Consider the following 20,334-nt stretch of genomic DNA (forward strand, 5'->3'; position numbering starts at 1 on the left):
GGTGCATGTTCAGTCCAGTCTTATTTAGCACCTTCATTAATGATGTGAATAGAAAATAAACATTGGTACTCACAGATGGCCCTAACTTTGGAAATGCTGTTAACAGAAGTGTCAAGAGAGGAGAACAGAAATATAAGCAGGAAGTAGCAAAGATGTCAAAAAAAAAAAAAAAACCTCAATACAGCAAAGGCGAAAACCTCTCTCAAACATGTAAAATAAAGCCCTGCAGACATTAGAGTAAGAGCATCAAGAGATGAGAAGTTAAGGGGAGACCTAGACTGTGGCTCTGGCCTGTGGTCTCAGCACTTTGGGAGGCCAAACAGGAAGATCGCTTGAAGCCAGGAGTTGAACACCAGCCTGGGCAACATAGTGAGACCCCATCTCTATAGGAAATTTTTAAGCTGGGCATGGTAGCACACACCTGTAGTCCTAGCATCTCAGGTGGCTGAAGTGGAAGGATTGCTGGAGCTCAGAAGATTGAGGCTGCAGTGAACCATCAGCACACCACTGCACTCCAGCCTGAGCGACAGAGTAGCAAGATGCTACTTCAAAAAGAAAGGAACAGTGAGAGAAATTTAAGGAGTGTGGGGGGGGGGTAGAAGAAGGAAGAGATATGCAGAGGAAGGGAGGAAAGGACAGATGTCCTCTGATTGATGTGGGAGGATCTGAAGGCTTCAGAGCCCACTGCCCTCTTGAGGGTCAGATGCCGCCCCAGGCATCCCGCTGGAGGCCCCAGGCATCCCACTGGTGGCCCCAGCCGTCTGCTTACAGCTGCTGTCTCATTTATTTTGTGAAAGGGTCATGGTTTGCTTTGGTTTGGTGGTGTTTCGTTTCTTTTTGTTTGTTTGGTGGTTGTTGTTCTTCCCTCATATTTGAAGGAGCTGTGGGTATAGTTTTGTTCTCTAACTTTGGTTTTAAAAGGTTTCATTATGCCTGGCATAAGTATTAATATGGACATTTTGGCTGGGTCAGAGAAATACACCCTTTGAAGAGTCCAGATTCCAAATATACAAAGCAAAATGCAGCTTCCTCACCACCTCCAAGTCTGGTGTTGGTGGAGGGAAGCGAAGCAGAGAACCGACGCAGCAGTCGCCAGGCCACTCCCGGGAGCTCTGCCAGACCACCTCAAGCACACGGAGGCCCTGCCTGGCCCACCTGGCCACGGGAAGCCTGCAGCACAGGAACCTTTTGGTTGACAAAAACAGAAACCAGGAGTCTCCATGGAGTTCCTCAGGGACTGCGGCTAGAAAGTCAAGACAAAGATGTGCACTAGAGAATAGTAAAAAATACATGCAAATTCTCCAAGCACCAGGAGAGTGCCCCTTTCTTTAGCAGCCTGGAAACATCTGTGCCTGGAAACATCAGTGTCTTCTGGCCAGACAAAGGCCAACGAGTGAAACAAGCTATGCCAGCCAGGAAAACATACAAGTGGTGCAAGTGCCTATGCAGGGGTCAGGGTCTGGGTCAGAATGTCCAAACCTCAGCAGCGTTACAGCAGGTTCAAAGTGCCTTTTCCTCTGACTCAGAAGCACCTGGTCTTAAAGAATTCCATGCTGCAGAGGCTCTGCTCCACACAAGAGCTAGAACAGCATTTCAGTGTGGAGCTTGACCTTTCTAAGCTTCTGCTCTCTCATCTATAGAGTGAGCAGAATGACAGTTTTCCCCATCATGACAGCTTTGATAAAGATTAAATGAAATGATGTATGTAAAATGTTTAATACAGTACCTAGTAAATTCTTAATAAATAAATGGATGACAGTGATTTTCAACCTTCTCCCCTCAATCCAAGACCCCCTTACAACTCCACAAGGCAGGCTGCTGAGTAGCTCCAGGCCCAGCGAGCAAATAACAGAGTAATCATTGGAAATATCTGCCCACATTTCTGAAGCTGTTACTGAGAAATCTGCATGGAGCCAGTGTCTGCTCATCTCCGTTGAATCTCAGGACATAAAAATGACAACATGTTCATAGATACAATTCCCAGAGCTTCTCTAACCTCACATGTGTGCTTCCAAAGCCCATCAGTCCAAATGTTTTCCTTCCTATCAAATGTTTTTATTTCACTGAGAACTTCATTAGCAATGAGGAGACAGCACCTAATACAGGGCTGTTTGGGTTTATAAGGCAAGGTAATGACTCACTTTGCAAAGGGCTCTTCAGTTCCCTAAAGGCATCTCTTGAACAATGAGTGTCCCTAGTGCCTCTTCATATGTTTTCATCACACTCGACACTTAAACAGCCCCCTACACAGAACAGGGTACCAGGTTAGGACATGTACCCCACCTGACCCTTTGTGTTCAACCCCAGCTCACTGATGGCTCCGCCTCACTTGCCTCACTTCCTAACAACACTGCCATGAAGATGCATGAGGCCAGCCTCATGTCTCCCAGTTGGAGACATGTCTTGTGTTGACATTAGCCCCAGCTGCTTTCTTAATGTCATTTTGTAAGCATTCATTCTTTCTATAGACATTTATGGAACTCCTATTTTGCATCAGACACTGCACCAGGAGCTCTTGATAGGGACATGAAAGTGCTCAATGCATCACTGAGCTCAGAAGCACACAGCAAACAGGGAACACGGCTAATGATGTGCTATTTTAGGGGCAGGATGCATAAAGGTTAAGACTTGGGCTACGGCCGGGATTCCCTGGGTTCAAATCCTGGCTGTGCTCTATCACTTTGGGCAGGCAGGTCCATAGGCTCTTTGGACCTTCTTATTTCCTCTTCTGAGAAGGAAGTTCACCTCGTGCTGTAATAAGTCCATGAATGTATATCTATAAGGCACTTCATAAGTACTGTATACTGTTTTACTATTTGTCTTAGTCTGCTTAGACTGCCATAACAAGGTACCACAGACTGGTTGGGTGTGGTGGCTCATGCCCATAATCCTAGTACTTTGGGAGGCCAAGGCAGGTGGACCACTGGAGGTCAGGAGTTCAAGAGCAGCCTGGCCAACATAGCAAAACCCCATCTCTACTAAAAATACAAAAATTAGCCAGGTGTGGTGGTGCGTGCCTGTAATTCTGTCTACTCAGGAGGCTGAGGCGGGAGAATTGCTTGAACCAGGGAGGCAGAGGTTGCAGTGAGCAGACGTCATGCCACTGCACTCCAGCCTGGGTGACAGAGCAAGACTCCGTCTCAAAACAAACAAACAAAAAAAGATACCATAGACTGGGTGGCTTACACAACAGAAATGTATGTTTTCACAGTTCTGGAGACCACAAGTCCCAGATAAAAGTCCAGCGTGGTTGGATTCTGGTGAGAGCTCTCTTCAAGGGTTGCAGATTGCCGCTTTCTTTCTGAGTCCTCACATGGTGGGGAGGGAGAAAGCAAGCACCCTGGTTTCTCTTCTTTCTGTCAGAACAAGGCCCTGCTCCTATGACCTCATTTAACCTTAATGACTTCTGTAAAGGCCAGATCTCACAATACAGTTGTGTCGAGAGCTGGGGCTTCCACATAATGAATTGGAGGAGACACAATTCAGTCCATAGTATTATTGTTGTATCGTTATTTTATTCTCCTTTGATTTCTAATTTTACTGCACTGGAGACACAGAAGATGGTTTCTATATGATGCTAATTCTTAGGTTGTTATTTGAACTTTCTTCTGTGGTCTAGTGAGTGTTCTGTGTGTACTTTAGAAGAATGTGTGCAATCTAATTGTTGAATGTAGTGAATACACACACATACACCCAAGTTTTTTGTTTTTTGGGAGTTTTTTCAGATAGGGTTTCGCTCTGTCACCCCTGCTGGAGTACCGTAGCACAATCACAGATCACTGCGTCTTCAGCCTCCCAGGCTCAAGCAATCTTCCTGCCTCAGCCTCCTGAGTAGGGACTATAGGCGTCTGCCACCACAACTGGCTAATTTTTTTATTATTATTTTTTGTAGAGCCAGGGTCTCACTATGTTACCCAGAAGGATCTTGAACTTGTAGACTCAAGCAACCCATTCCTGCCTCAGCCTCCCAAATTGCTAGGATTATAGGCATGAGCTACCACGCCCAGCCTATTTTTATTTTTACTATGATTGTGGACTTGTTATTTTATCTTTGTAAATCATATATATGAGAGTATCTTCTTGGTAAACTGTTCCTTAATAAATAAATAAAACAATTATCTAATGAGCTTTTTTTATTTTCCTGAGACAGGGTCTCACTCTGTTGCCCAGGCTGGAGTGCAGTGGCACAATCATAGCTCAGCCTCAAACTCCTGGGCTCAAGTGATCCTCCCACTTCAGCCTCCCAAAGTGCTGGGATTACAGGCAGGAGCCACCACACCCGGTCTCTAATGAGCTTTTTCCCCAGCAATGCTTTCACCGGCTTGGTATTTGATTTATATATGATATTCCATACCTTTTTAAAAGTGTCATCATGATTTAAATGTTGTCTTTTATAAGTAGCGTGTAACTGCATTTTTAAATGAAATCTGAGAAATCCCTTTTAGCCAGAGGTTTGCACATCTAGGTTTATTTATTGTGCTCATTTTTATATTTAAATGTACTTATTCTATTATTAGTTTGTGCCTTCTTGTTCCCGTGTTTCTTCTTTACTACTTTTGTTCCCCTTTCCTGCCTTCTATCTGATAGATCAGGTTTGTTTTATGCCCTTCCTTCTACTGCTCTGAGATTTGCGCATCAGTCTACTGTATCTGTTTCCTATCGTTAGTATTATCATTGTTATTATTGCATCTGAGCTTGCCTGAAGGGAGCCTGAAGTTCATCAGTCTCCCTGCCCTCCTCCCAAATGAGACAGGACCTTTGAATGCTTTCCTGGGACCACCACCCCATTTTTCATGTTGCCATTATCCAGGAGTTTAGTTCAGCAGTGTTTTAAACCCTCCAAATGAGCCATTTTCTTGTATCTCATGGTGAATGTGCGTTTGGGTTTGCTCATATGCTGGCCTGTTTGTTTGCGCCTCATTGTGCCTCATGCTCTGCTCTTTCCTTCTAGATTCAGTGTCTTTCCTAATGCAGTGTCCCACAGCAATTCTTTACAAGACAGCCAAGATTGGCCAACTCTCAGAGTACTTGCTGTCTGAAAAAGACATTTTTCTTTTTGAGGCAGAGCCTCACTCTGTCGCCCCTGCTGGAGTGCAGTGGCGCAATCTCGGCTCATAGCAACCTCTGACTCCTGGGTGCAAGGGATTCTCTTGCCTCAGCCTCCTGGGTAGCTCACCACACCCAGCTAATTTTTTTGTATTTTTAGTAGAGATGGGGTTTCGCCATGTTGGCCAGGCTGGTCTTAAACTCCTGACGTCGGGTGATCCACCCACCTCGGCCTCCCAGAGGGCTGGAATTACAGGCGTGAGCCACGGCACCGGCCATCTTTTTTTATTTTTTATTTTTTCTTAGAGATGGGCTCTCGCTGTGTTACCCAGACTGGTCTCAAACTTCTGGCTTAAAGCAGTCTTCTCACTTTGGCCTCCCAAAGTGCTAGGATTACAGGTGTGAGCCACCTCGCCCACCTGGCTGAGAAAGCCTTTGTTTCGCACCCCGCCCCCCCTCCAGCGACAGGTTGGGGATAGAATTCCTTGTTGACTGTTCTTTTCCTTGTGCCCTTGGAAGAGTCTGTATGTTTGTTATCTCCCTGCACTATATGTTCTTGTACAAGTAACATGTCTTTTCTCTCTGGGCATTCTTAAGGTTTTCTCTTTGCCTTAGGTGAGTTGCAGTGGATTTGCTTTTCAAGAGGTTGAGAGAGGAAAGTGTAAGATTTCTGGGTTTTGCTGAAAATTTGTTTGTTGATTTATTTTCTCACCCAGTGGCTTCTTGCCACTTTGCCAGGCTGAAAGACAGACTTCTTCTGGCATCCTGTTTACAGATGGGGAGCCTGCGGTCAGGGCCTCGGTCCTCTTTCCCTTGCATGTGGCCCCAGGCATGATTCCTGTTCAGGCTGGCACCTCCCAGAGCTGAGCCTCAGCCTGACCTTCCTCCCATACTGGCTTCACACCCTCTCCTTTCTTCTGATACATGGAGGTTTTCTGTTCTTTCCTGTCACCTCCAGCTGGATTTTAGATCTTCTGTCTTTAGAATTGTATTCGGCACAGGAAGAGGCTCACCAGGGCCAGGCTTGACAGCCCTGTCCCTGCTGCACAGCAGAGCCTCATGCTCTGGCCGAGATGGAGCAGAGGCTGGCAGGCAAACACCCAGGTCAGCTGGGGTTGGTGCCAGCGGTGGAGGGTCTTCTAAAGCTCTGGGGACAATGGCAGAAATATTGGCAGGGGAGCAGCAGGGTCTTTTGTGCCCTTAAAAGATCTCTGTGATGACTGTGCAGAGGACGTGCTTCCACACGGGGTTGGGGCAGACTGAAGGCAGAGAATCCAATCAGGGCAGTGTCAGGAATCAGGAAGCAGGAAAGAGGGTCTGGTCTGGGGCTTCAGCAGGGAACACAGACGAAATGTGTCATCAGTAGAACTCAGAGACTGTCAGCAGTGGAAAAAGGGGGAGCTGGGCTGCCTGCCGGCTCTCTGGCCTCCATGACCAAGAAGACAGCGCCTCTCACTGCACAGGCTTGATGGAAGGAGAGAAGCAGTTTGAGGGAGGGGCCAAGAGGATGAGCTCAGCCTTGGGCATATGAAGACTCAGCTGTCTGCAGAGCATTCCGGGACTTGTCTAAGAAGTGGCTGAAAATACATGTATGGACCTCATGCTAGGAGAGGGGACACTGACTGGGTCATTGTCACTGAAACCACAGGCCTGAGTGATGCCACTGTGAAGTAATGTATAAAATGAAAGGGGCTGAAGATAAAGCAATATTTAAGGAGTGAGAAAGCAAAGCCAAAACAGCGCCTGCGAAAGTACCACTATTCTTGAGGTATCAGTCTGTGTGTCACCTCCTGTGGGAAGCCCACCCCAGCCATCCAGGGCCGGTGACCCTCCTCCATGCAGCAGGTGCTTCCTGCAGAGCTCTGGCTTCCACGAGCTCGGGCCCAGGTCGCCTTTGCCACATTTCTCTTTCTCTGGACAGTGCCCCTTTCACCCTGGGTGCTCTATGAGTCACTGCGAGAGAACATGGGAGGGATGGGTGTTGGCAGCATGAGGAGAGCGCCATGGGGGAGAGGCGCCCAGACTGGGAGGGTGGTGGCAGTGGTATTGGGGACACAAGCAGGGTGAGTGTGGATCGTGCCCCGGGCCTGGAACCCAGGTCGGCTCAGTGCTGTGGAGAGGCAGACACTAGGCTTGGGTGAGGTCTCAGCGCATGCTGGCTGCCGGCAACACCCAGACGTGACCCAGCCGGTTGATGACAAAAGAAAAGTTTTATTTTCCAAATAAAAATAGTTTTGCCCCATTCCTCACCAGCTGCAGACCCAGAATGGACTCAGTGTGCTAGGAAGCACAACACCACCTCTCCTGGACTTGCCTGGTTGCTGAATTCATAGTCTCCCCTGATAGGTGACTGTGGTAAAAGTGTCCACTCGACCCTGACAAAAACAGAAGTAGCATTTCCTAAAGGAAGATTTTGAAAGAGATGCCCTCTGTGGTTTGACAGCAGCAGAGGGACCTGCTTCTTGGAGGAAATGAAACGCAGAGTAAACAGCCGCAGACACGAGCTCCTGGTGCCCCAGTCAGTAGCTGTTGTCCTCAGTGTGAGCCAGAGAGCATGCATTTATGTCCTGGTGACATCCAGATGGAGGGGGGCCTGTCTTTGTGACTCTGGAGTTTCTCAGGAAGCATTTAATGCATTTACTACCACTTTGAAAAGCACGTGTCTGTGTTTGGTGTGAGGCAATATTCCTCCTACCGCATCCTGTTACCAAACATGAGAGAGCATTGCGTTAGCCTCACAGTATTCTCAGGCACTCCTTGCTGTACCCTAAAAAATGTTCTCACCAAGTTACTACACTGTACCCCACTTCCACTGCATTTCCCCTTGAAGTGCATTTGTTAGAACCTGGATCACCCCCACTCTCATAGGGAGTGCCATTGAGAGGAACAGTGACTCACTGATTTCTTCAAGTCCTGCCTGACTTCTGTAAGGGCAGGGCAGGGCAGGCCAGCGGATGACAGTCTCCTAATCCGAGCTGAGCCAGGCTGCCTGCAACCTCCTGGGACCTGCCTTCTTGGTTGGCTTTGGCCTAAAACTCCGCACTGCCCAGCTGAGCAGGGCCGGCATGGGAGAGTATGTGTTCTGGGCTGATTCACCTTCTGGACAGTAGTGGCCTGTCCCGCTTTGTGCAGGGCCTGTGAAGGCACGGGTGGCAGAAGGAGCATGTTTGTCCATCGCATGGATCAAGTCCTGCATTTACCGGGTTTCTGTAAGAGCAGAAGACAAGGGTCTAAATGAAAAATGAAGGAAAGTAATTTGATAAAGGTCATTTGCCTGCAGTGATGGCTTGGAACAGATGAAACGAGATGAAAGTCCCCAAATTCCACAGTTTGCTGAGCCATTAAATCCTGTAACAGAAGATGGGGAGGGAAAAACATCCCTCCCCCACGCAGCCAGCCTCCCTCGGCAGCTGTCATTTGGCTTGGCGCACCCTCATAGGGAGACGCCCTGCCTCCATCTATGCAGAGTTCCCTTTTCTTTAAAAAATAAGGAAAGAATTCTGGCTCTATATGGATTTCCAGAGCATGGTGAAGTTCAGACAAGAAAGAAGTCATGACCCCAAACATCTTCTCTGTCTCCTGCCCTGGCCCTGCTGCACTCTGTCTCCAGGATCTGCACAAGAAATCTCTTATTGGTCTTAAAATTGTGCTGGATAGGCCAGGTGTGGTGGCTCACGCCTGTAATCCCAGCACTTTGGGAGGCCGAGGCAGGTAGATCAGCTGAAGTGGGGAGTTCGAGACCAGCCTGACCAACATGGCAAAACTCCATCTCTACTAAAAATACAAAAATTAGCTGGGTGTGGTGGCGGGTGCCTGTAATCCCAGCTACACAGGGAGATGAGGCAGGAGAATCACTTGAACCCAGGAGGCGGAGGTTGCAGTGAGCCGAGATCGCGCCATTGCACTCCAGCCTGGGCCACAGAGCGAGACTCCATCTCAAAAAAAAAAAAAAATTATTTTGGCTAAACTTGAGATGAGGAGAGAAAACATGGTTTAAAGGCAACTTCTTATTTTTTATTTAGATCAATCCATATCCTTTAAAAAAAATTATTGTGGTAAAATACACAAAACATAAAATGTATCATTAATCACATTTAGTACATTTACAATGTTGTACAGCCATCACCTCTACCTAGTTCTGGAATATTTTCATCACCCCAGTAGGAGACCCCATGCCCTTTAAGCAGCCCCTCCACGCCCCCACTCCCTGCAGTCCTTGGCAACCACTCATCAGTTTCCATCTCTGTGGCTTTGCCTCTTTTGGCTACTTCATATAAATGTAATTATACAATATGTAGCCTGTTGTCTGCCACCTTTCACTCAGCATCATGTTTCGGGTGTTTTCATCCTTTTTGCACTGGTTTCTTCCCATCTTTGTGGATTTATCCACCTGTTGTCTTTGTAGTTGTTGACTTTCAGATGGGGTCTCTGAGTGGACGTCGAGTTTGTTGATGATGACGTTATTTCTTTCTGTTTCTTAGTTTTCCTTCTAACATTCAGGCCCCTCTGCTGTAGGACTGCTGAGGTCCACTCCAGGCCCTGCTTGCCTGGGGATCACCTGCAGCCTAGTCACTGTCTGCCTGCAGAGGCATTGCTGAGCAGCTGTGGGCTCCGCCCAGCTGCTGTGTGGAATTCCCTGCAGTCCTGTTTATATGGGCAGAGTTAGAACTGCCTCGGCAATGGCGGCCCCCCTCTATAATGGCGGACTCTCTCTGTAATGGTGGGCTGCCTCAGCAGTGGTGGACTGCCTCGGTAATGGTGGACACCCCTCCCCAACAGAGCTGGACCGTCCCGGGTTCAGCTGTGCTTGCTGTGAAACTCTCAATCCAGAACGTTTCAGATTGCTGTTTTTTTGTCGGGGTGAGACCAGCCAAGCCTGATCACCTGAATCCCTGCCTTGGAGCCCTTTTTTTTTTTTTTGAGTTGAACAGGTGACTCTGTCTCCCAGGTGTTCCAGTCACCTGTTGAAAAGGCACCGGGATCTGTGTGATTTCCCGTGCAGTGACCCACTGCGCTGGCTGAAACAGCCACGCTGAGATTCATGGTGCTTTTTTGCCCGGGAATCTCCTGGCCTGGCTCCCTGTTTCAGTCCCCCTTTTTAAATCAGTTAAATGGGTGACTCTCTATCCCCAGAGCTCCAATCGCCAACTAAAATGGCACCCCGACCCGTGTACTTTGTGCGGAAAACAGCCACGCTGGCCGAAACAGCCAGGCCGGCCAAAACAGCTGCGCTGGCAACCCATGGGGCTCCTCCACCTGGGAATCTCCTGGTCTGTGGGCAATAGAAATCTGTCTGGAAATGCAGGATCCACTCACCCTGCATGGTTTCACTGGCAGCTGCAATCCCCAGCTGCTCCTAATTGGCCATCTTGGATCTCCAATCGGGTCTCTAGAACTTCTGACCAACCAGCTTCAAGTTGGAGTTCCCAGGACCACCTCTTTGGGTTTGAATAATTTGCTCACAGAACTTAGGGAAACACTTCCTTACATTTGCCAATTTATTAAGAAGGCTATTCTAAAGGATACAGTTAAATAGCAGATGAAGAGATACACAGGGGAGGTGTGGAAGTGTCCCAAGATGCCCACCCTCCCGACATGTGGATGGGCTCTTCTTCACCTTCCCATCAGTCTCCATGTACCCAGCTCTCCAGAAGCTCCAGACCCATCCCTCTCGAGTTTTTTATGGAGACTCCATTGGCTGTCCATGATTGAAGCATGGACAACTCTGTTGAAATGAGATTGGCCAAAAGGGACTGATCTAAACCGACCAAGGCCTTTCCATTCAGATCCTTCCTGGCCTCTCCGTGCAGCATTCCATCCTCCAAGGTGTGGGGCAGGACCCCCTCGGGAATGAGGGTGTTAGGACTCACAATCAGAGTAGAGAACTGACTTGGGCCAGAGAAGGTCAGCGAGAGAGATTTTGCTTCCTGAGGCCTGCTTCTGAGGCCTAAAGCACCCCAATGTTATAACAAAAGACTAACAACGGTTATGGGAGTCACGAGCTAGGAACTGTGGATGATACCTATATCATACGTCGTCATCATCACACATCACAGGGTAAACAGTGCTCCTGTGAATATTCATGTACAAGCTTTTGTCTGTTCGTGGTTCTTTTGGGTATATATCCAGGAGTGGAATCGCTGGGTCATATGGCAGTTCTATGTTTAACTTACTGAGAAGCCGCCAACCTCAATCTAATTTTCTGACTTTGTTATCTGCTGATGGCAGTGTGGAGTGGCAGCTGGGCAGTGCTCAGCCGAACCCCAGAAAAGAAGGCTGGTTCTTCCTGCCCTTGTTCTGTGATAACTCAACACACGAAGTTATTCGACCCCCTCCTCTGCCCAGACCTCACAGCAGCACCACGCAGGCTGGGCACCAGGCAGGCTGGGGCTGCCCAGGGCTGTGCCAGGGGAAAAAGTAGGAACCCAGACATATGTCACTTAAGGCAGCAAACAGAGTATTTCTCTACTAAGGAGCAGGCCTCCTTCCCAGGACCCTCCTGCTTCACAGGGCTCTGGCCACTTTCCCTTTAGAAGGAACTTCATGGACTGGGCGAGTCTCCATCCAGGAGGATCTTGGCCAGTCATGCCCATTATCTTCCTCATTCATGAGGCTGCAGTGAGTGTGTGAAGTTGACAAAGTGAGCAGACGAAGTTGTGTTACTGGGAGAGCCATTTACACAGCAGATGGACTGAGGCCTGCAACCGTCCACGGACCCAGCAAGTCCAGAACCCATGGCCTGGCCAGCGTTGCCCATCAGCACCTGGGCGCTTCCCCTGTATGCAGCGCAGCATCACGCGTGGAGTTCTGTAAGACACCTCCCCTCCTCGCCAGGACCTTGCATTCTAAAAGTGGAGACCAGTACCTGTGATGTGAATGCTCCATTAAACTTGTAGGATTGTTTGCTTATTTTTTTTATTTTTTTCCAAAGATGGGGTCTTGCTCTGTCGCTCAGACTGGAGTGCAGTGGCACAATCTCAGCTCACTGCAACCTCCACCTCCCAGGCTCGAGCGATTCTCCCACCTCAGTCTCCCAAGTAGCTGGGATGACAGGCCCATGCCACCACACCCAGCTAATTTAAAAATTTTTTTTGTAGAGACAGTATTCTGCCATGTTGCCCGGGCTGGTCTCAAACCTCTGAGCTGAAGCAATCTACCTGCTTCCACCTCCCTAACTGCTGAGATTACATGTATGAGCCATCACACCTGGCATAATTTCATTTTTAGAAATAGGGTCTCACTATGTTGCCCAGGCTGGTGTTGAACTAGGCTCATACGATCCTCCCACTTCAGCCTCCAGAGTGACTGGGACTACAGGTGTGCACCACCACACTTGACACGTGTAGAATATTTTTTCTGTGTGTGAGACAGTCTTGCTCTGTCACCCAGGCTGGAGTGGTGCGATCTTGGCTCACTGCAACCTCTGCCTCCTGGGTTCAAGCAATCATCCGCCTCACCCTCCCAAGTAGCTGGGATTACAGGCGACCGCCACCACGCCCAGCTAATTTATTATTATTATTATCTTTTTTTTTTTTTTTTCGGTATTTTTAGTAGCGACAGGGTTTCACTATCTTGGCCAGTCTGGTCTTGAACTCCTGACCTTGTGATCCACCCACCTCAGCCTCCCAAAGTGCTGGGATTACAGATATGAGCCATTGCGCCTGGCTAATTTTTGTATCAGAGACCAAGTTTCACCATGTTGGCCAGGCTGGTCTCCAACTCCTGACATCATGGTCCTCCCGCCTCAGCCTCCCAAATTGCTGGGATTACAGGTGTGAGCCACCGTGCCTGATCCACTTGTAGGATTTAAACACAGAATCAGAATCCTAGGCCCTCCCCACAAGGTGTAAAACATTTAGGAAGTGAATATTCCAATCAGAAACATTCATATGGTTTTGTGAGCTATGTTAAAATGTGTAAAGAACATAATCTGATTCAATAATGATAGCTCTCTTGAACCATCTCTTTTGGAGGTTCTTGACACTTAACTGAGAAAGCAGTGAACATTCCTTCCGTGAAGCAAGAAACTCACGTACGTTTCACACACAGTGCTTCACATCTTTCAACTGGCGTGCCTCAGACTGTAAATTGCATGAGGGCAGGCAGCTTCCCAGGCTCTCAGGAAGACCCCTGCCTCTGGCTCCCAGCTTGGGTTCTGTGTTTGCAGTGCCCACACAATGCCTGCAGGGGAGTCAGTCCTTGTGGAGCTTTGGAGGGTAGATGGCTGACTGATGGATCGATGAAATATTTGTCCTGTTTACCTTCACCCGCAAAGTAGGCAAAGAACATTATTTATGATGCATGTTTGACAGTTGTAAAAGCCAGACCGAGGTTTAAATGACTTGAACAAGGTAATGAAGCCAGGAAGCTGGCAATGCCAGGACAGAATCCAGACTCTCCCACCCTTAGGCCCCACTCTTGTATGAAGACCTTGAAGGAGCCAGGAGAGATCTCAAGTGGGCTTAGAAAATGAAGTCCTGGGAAGGGAAGTATGGGTACCTCCACTAAATGCCACCTTTTCTTTCCTAAAGCATCCCTGATTCTTGTTGAGTTGGGGGATGTCTTGGGGAAGTGGGAATTAGATGTTCACCCCAGATCAATATCCATGGTCCAGGAGAGGGGCAGGTTCAGAAGTGGGGCTGAGAGGAGACAGCAGCCCTGCCAGCGTGTCAGCACTGGAGCGAGTCTCCTGCCACGCTGGGGCTCCTCCACCCAAAGAGAAGAGCTGGCAGGAACACTCCCTCCACCAAGCCCCATGGGCTGGGCCTGTGGTGTGGAATGCCGGAGAGCCAGAATTGCCAACGGGAAGGAGAGGACCAACTGGCTGTCCTGGGACAGTACCCACCACCAGGGAGGGGACTGAGCAGCTGTGGAGCTGGCACAGCAGAAGTAGGACAGGGAGAGAGACAGGGGCCCACAGCTCATCTGCAGCCACAGCCCAGAAGGGGCCAGTGTCCAACTTCTGCCTTCCTTCTTGTTATTCAAGAACCTTCATTTCAGCAGCGTGGTGGCCTTGGGTAGGGAGGGGAGCTGGCCTGACAGTGGGAGTGCTATTGACTCGTGCGTGATCACTCGGACCTCCCAGAGCATGGTCTGCTCTTCCCTCTGCTGGACGCTCCCTGAGGAAGGGCCTCCACCGGCAACATGTATTCCCCAGGGCCTACTGACAGGGACGACAGAGGGCAGGAGAAAAAGGTTTCGCCCAGCCCGTGTGGGAAACAGGAATCTGGAGCAGTGATTCTTGGCTGCTTTTTTATCCTGCAACTCCCTGAGGATGATACCCTGGGTGCCGTTTTATTTATTTATTTATTTTGAGACAAGGTCTCACTCTGTTGCACAGGCTGGAGTGCAGTGGCGCCATCATAGCTCACCACAGCCTTGAATTCCTGGGCTTGGGTGACCTCCTGCCTCAGCCTCCCAGGGAACTGGGATTACAAGCACAGGCCACCACACCTGGCTAATTGGTTTGTTTTTTATTCTTTGTAGAGAAGAACTATGGGTTCCTGCACTATGGTCTATGTTGCCCAGGCTGGTCTTGAACTCCTGGCCTCAATCGAGCCTCCCTCCTCTGCCTCGCAGAGTGTTGGGGTTACAAGCGTGAGCCATTGCATCTGTGCCATTTTATAGCGGTCATTTGCTCCTCCCTGTTTTCCCACCAGCCTGAACCCCTGCATCAAGGCTGTGGAGCAGATCCTGGAGAGACAGCCAAAAGGAAGCAGGGAGGGTGGAGGCAGGGCCACCCTCCTGAGCGGGAGTCAGGAGAGCCCTGCAGAGAGGAGCACGCCCTAACTGAACATGGGAGCGTCAGGGTGAACGAACGCTTCCCATTTTCTCTTAGTTCTTTTGAGCTGACATGGAGTGTGGCATGCTGAGAGCCCATTCCCTCAGACTGAGTCACCAGGTGATTCTGGAACCCACTGTGTATATGCAGCTCTGCAGGGAAGGGTGAGGGCAGAGCGTGGACTCCCTGCACAGGAAGGGCACAGGCCCACTACGAGGGTGGGCAGGAGTAGGCCACTGCCAGTGTCGGGAGGGAGGCACTCAGAGGACAAGAGTCCAGTGAGAGGGACCCAAGGCCATGCCAGGTTGACAAAGGGAAGGCTGGGAGGCCGCCCTGGCTCAGGGACCAGCCTGGTCCTGGAGGCATCTGGCCCAGCACGAGGGCTGCAGGGGCCCCACCTAGACCCCGCTGCCACAGCCGTACATCAGTCCTGCAGAGCAGCCCTGGTGCCCACAGGAGCGGAAGAGGGCCTGAGTCACTGCCTCTGCGGGGCTCTGCTATTTTTATGTCCAAGTCTGGTTAAAAATAGCTATCTAAGCCAAGGTTTTAGCTGCAGCTCACAAGACATTAAGTATTAGATACCTAATGCCCACAAGTGATCACCAGGGTCTCTTCCTGTGTCTGTGAGAAAGCAGGCAGGAGGTAGCTGTGAGCGCAGCCCCTGAGCACCCCACCCCGCACGTTACTTCTGAAACCCCGGAGCGTGCTGTGGGGCGTGCCCGCCGGGTGTCCTCAGAAAGCATGTGCTGGGCCGGGTGCTCTAGTGACACCATTGCTCTCAGCACGCTGACCCCATGGAGCCGCTGCACATTGGGGCCCTTTGAGCTGCCTCAGCCTCTGAGCAGTGGCACCTCCCAGGCAGCCAGTGCTTAGAAATTGCCTCACGTGCTCATCGCCTGGTGAAGGCACCTCCAGGCTGGGCAGAAGCTCTGTGTGTGCTGGCCTTGGCCCTGGCCTTCCCTTGGCCGTGTGGACACCACAGCTCAACATTCACTGCCCGCACTAATAGCAGCTCCATGAGTCCAGTAGGGCGTTCAAAGCAGGACTCAGCCTGCCCACGCCCCAGACGCCATCCCGAGAGCAATGAGAAATTCCCAGGGCTTTCAGCATACGGAGCAGAGCCATCCCGTCCTGACCAGACGCTCCGAGGCCAGCAGGCCTTCGTCCTTTCTCCTCTCCCCTCCCAGCTCAAAGCTAACAAGGAACAAGTCTGAGGTACAGCATGGGATTGTGCTGCATTGCGAGCCAACGTTAGGCGGCCAGCCTATTTCAACAAGTGTTTCTGCTTTTAAAACCAGCAGCAGCAGCTAGGTGCGGTGGCTCACGCTGATAATCCCAGCACTTTGGGAGGCTGAGGCGGGCAGATCACCTGAGTTCAGGAGTTCGAGACCAGCCTGACCAACATGGAGAAACCCCCGTCTCTACTAAAAATACAAAAATAGCTGAGCATGGTGGCGCACACCTGTAATCCCAGCTACTTGGGGGGCTGAGGCAGGAGAATCGCTTGAACCTGGGAGGCAGAGGTTGTGGTGAGCCAAGATCGTGCCATTGCACTGCAGCCTGGGCAAAAAAAGCAAACTCTGTCTCAAAAAAACAAAACAAAAAAAACCAGCAGCAGCTTCTTAGCGTGTTCAGTGCGGCATGAGGAGCTGGAGGAAGGGCCTGGCTCTGCCCTGCAGGAAGAGCACAGCCTCTGCCTCTGCACCCCGCCTGGAGCCCGGACGCCCGGCTGCGGCCACCTTCATGTGCTCCCAGGCCAGCGGGGCTTCCTGCCACACAGGGCTCCTTTAGGCCCCCAGTGGGGCACCACCTGCACTATTCTGTGCCCACCAGGGTGGGCACCAGCTGAACAGCCCAGTTCCAGATGAGAGCAGCCTCTCGCTTGGGGCAACCCAAGTCAGGCCCACTTCCACCAGCTGGGCTGTGACAGGCAGGGACCAGCTGGGAGCAGGAGACATCTCTTTCTCACCAGGGTGTGTGGCAGGGAAGTGCCCACTTACCCTGGACACAGCCTCACGGGTCTCTCACAGGATGGGTAGTGTCAGTCAGAACCCCGGCCTTGGTACACCAGAGGCCCCAGGGGCTTGGTCGTCAGCCCAGCCAGAGACCTGATGGAGCCTGTTCAACCTCACGCGCCACCTCTGTGCAGTACCCTGCACCGGGAGCCAAGGGCCGGAGCCTCGGCCAGTGCCACACTCACATCACCTCAGCTTCTCTGGTGCCCTTCTGGCATCCTCAGGGCACTTGGTGGAGGAAGCGGGCCAAGCTGGAGCCGATGGTGGCCTGGAGCTGCCGGGGAGGTGCCCTGTTCTCATGCCGCCTGCTAACTGCCTGTCTGGTGTTTTCGGTTCTTACAGTGAGAAGCGCCACCTTCAAGTGAACGTCACCAACCCAGTGCAGTGCAGCCTGCACGGGAAGAAGTGCACCGTCTCCGTGGAGACGCGGCTCAACCAGCCCCAGCCAGACTTCACCAAGAACCGCTCGGGCTTCATCCTCAGCGTGCCCGGGAACTGACGCCCCGCGGAGGCCTGGCCCAGAGCCCAGCCACGCTCCGCGTCCTGGGTCCCAGTCCAGCTGCTGCCTCCCGCTCACTCCCGCTAGAAACCTGCTGCGAGGGCCCCGTCCAGTGGAGGCCCTCCCCTGTGAGGTCTCCTTCCTGGCTTTCTGCCTTTGGTATCATCTTCCTCTGTCCTGACTGTCCATGGTCCCTGCTCAATAAACCAAAGACCCTGGTGCCCTGCCCAGAACCCTGGGCTAACGTCCAGACCAATCTCACCCCAGAGGCAATTGGATGGTGCCTTTAGTTGGTGCAGGTACCCCTTGGCCAGGTCAAGTCAGAGCACCTGAGCAGGTGCCCTGCTGCTGACCCTGCAGAGGGCAGGGGTGGGGACACAGTTCCCCCCACCGCCAGGAGCCCCACAGCCACCTCTCTCGCCCAAGGTGAGCCAGCCCTGGGGACCCAGCTCAGGGAGGCTCTGCTCAGAGTTCAGTGGACCCCCCCACCCAACTCCCAGCTGCCAGCCAAAGCCACCAGGTGAGCAGAGTCACCCGCAAGGCCAGCCTCTCGGCCAGGAGCCAGTGGCAGGAGCAAAACAGCCCATCCAGCAGGATTGAGTCCATCCTTCCCAGATTCTACCCCAGGAGACTCCCTTTGCCACCAAGGCCCCTGCCAGGACCTCTGACCACCACTCTGGAGAGGACAGCGTGACATGCTCCAAGGATCATCCTAACCCACAGCCTGTGGCCATGGCCCTCTTGTAGGCCCTTTTGCTGTTTGCAGGGTGGCTAATCAGATACCTGCTGTCACCACACTTGGGTCAGGAATCCTAATGGGAACGGGAGCTGCCGGGCGAGGGCAACCCTCAGGGTGGGCTGCTTTCTCTCTGGGCCACCTCCCCCCTGCGTTTCCTACTCGGTGAAACAGCGAGGGTGGGGGGGGGTCGAAGCACAGGGAATGATGGAAAGCAGCGCTGCAGCACAGCTTGGGGTCCTGGCACTGCAGGCCAGGCCAGGACGCCCACCCCGCACCCTGCACGGCCCCTTGGGGCCTGCACCCGTGGACCTGGTGCCAGGGAGCACTGCCAGCTTGCGGGTTTCCTTCCAGCAAAAGCACGTATGCTTCAGAGGCCTCCTGAGATCACCTTCCCCACTGAACCTCTGCTGCTGAGAAGGCCCTGAGGGAAGGAGAGGCTCTGGGCAAATGCCCATGTGGTGAGAGGATGCGGGGAGCCCACGCCTCAGGTGGAGTGGGCAGGGTGCAAGAGAGAGACGCACTGAAGCTCTTCCCTTCCTGCCAGACGCTGCCCTGCCATGCTCCTGACCTCCCACCTGACCCAGTAGAACCCACCAAGTGCCTGTGTGCGTCCTCCTGCAGCTGACCAAGGGCCTGACCCCAGAGTGGTCCCAGCAACGTGGTCTCAGGTCCACGCCCCACCCCTGCCTCCCAAATGTTTGCACTGTGTGCAGTGTGCAACAAAAAGAATCCTGCTGGCATCCTGTCCTTGGGACCCTTTCGTATTCTCCAATGCTGGTCAGTTGCCTTCATAGGCAGCCCAGGTTAGCAATGCGCATAGTTTGCCAATTACCAGTAGACTGTAGTGGAACCATCTAACTGGAACTTCCTCTCTCCTCCCACCTACTTCCCCAGATTTGTTGCTTTGCACTAGACACATGCAAATGTATGTTTTAAACACACCAAAACAGATCATGCCAAATGAGTTGCCTGTCAAAGGCTGGAGGGCAGGAGGAGGGTCTGAGTCTGGATTCCTTCCTCCCGGCCTTTGGATGGTGCCTTGGGCCCCCTCAGCCCCAGTGCTGGGGCCTCCCAGCTGAGGCCACAGGACAAGCACTGTTTTACAATGTACTAAAAGAAGCCACAGTAAGTGGCAACTGCAAAAAGATCAGGAATGTAGGGTGTGATCTGGGTCACGCGTCCCGGGCACTGAGGGGAAAGGAAGCGGGCACAGTGATTGTATACAATGGCGGGTTCTCTTGATTTAATTAAATGCAATTTTATGGTTTGGTGCAAAAACTCCTATTTTCCAGTAAATTAACTTTATTTCTAAAGCATATTTTGATTTACCACCAAGAGCAATAAAGCATTAAATCTTATTTTTAAAGGCGTTTTGCTTATCTGTCACTGAAAACTGTGAAATGTTTGCCTATATAAAGTCAACCATTACATTCAAGAAGGGAGAATTAAGCACCAATAATGTAAAATGGAGGATAATTTGCCTGAGGCGTTTGAACAAAAAACCAGCAAGGCGCCAGCTGTGGACAGGTGGTGTGAGGAGGGGAGGAGGCCGTGGGGTGAGTCCTAGCACTTTCTCCCGCCATCTTGAGGCCTGTGCCCTGGCTTCTGGAAGCGCACCGCTTGGTGTCAGGGAACGTGTTTACTGAAACAGAAGCACGTATGTAGAAAGGAAAGGCTCGGAGACCTACAGCAGCAGCCTGGGGACAGGGCAGGCCAGCTGAGCGAAAGGGGCTGAAAGGAAGTATGGGGGCGGCGGGGAGGGTGAGCGGCAGCAGCAGCTCCTCCAGCGGGAAGGGAGCGAGGCCCTGTGGGATCAACAGGGCAAGGCCAGCGCCCGAGGCTCCTGCAGCCAGGGTGCTTCCAGTCACTGGTCTTTGGTAGAAAAGAACATGCAGCGGTAGCGTCTATGACTCAGATGAAGGGAGTAGCTTTGCGGAAAGCAAGTGGCCTTGATCACAAGGCTGACAACTCCCAGGCTACCAACTTGAAGACAAGAAAGGCTTTCCTAGCACTTAGGGGCAGCTCCAGACCACAGGGAGCAGGGCCTGGGGAAAGCCACGTTCAGCGTCCCCTTGACCCTCTTCCTGAGGCTGACGCCAGTGGCACATGCAAGCCTCAGGCTGGCAGTCAGGACAGGCACAGATAGAGCTGGTAGGAACCCCACCCTTGCTGCAATTATGGGCTGAGATGGCTACTTCCCTGGAAGCCACAGGGCTGGATTTCTCCCTCTTGGAAACCCATGTGGACCTAAACC

General features: G+C 51.5%; 1 protein-coding gene across 2 annotated transcripts in view; it reads left to right on the plus strand.

The window, feature by feature from the left end:
- The window catches only part of MYO1D (myosin ID), a 359,991-nt gene extending 340,545 nt beyond the window's left edge, over positions 1 to 19,446 (plus strand). For both annotated transcript variants that reach the window (XM_032280908.1, XM_032280909.1), the window contains one exon: positions 17,185 to 19,446. In XM_032280908.1, the coding sequence (XP_032136799.1) occupies positions 17,185 to 17,341 (157 nt within the window). In that variant the 3' untranslated portion in view covers positions 17,342 to 19,446. The remainder of the gene's footprint in view (positions 1 to 17,184) is intronic.
- The last annotated feature ends 888 nt before the right edge of the window (positions 19,447 to 20,334 follow it).

Source organism: Sapajus apella, unplaced genomic scaffold (assembly GCF_009761245.1).
Source record: "Sapajus apella isolate SASKATOON/1434 unplaced genomic scaffold, GSC_monkey_1.0 scaffold12, whole genome shotgun sequence".
Lineage (NCBI taxonomy): Eukaryota > Metazoa > Chordata > Mammalia > Primates > Cebidae > Sapajus > Sapajus apella.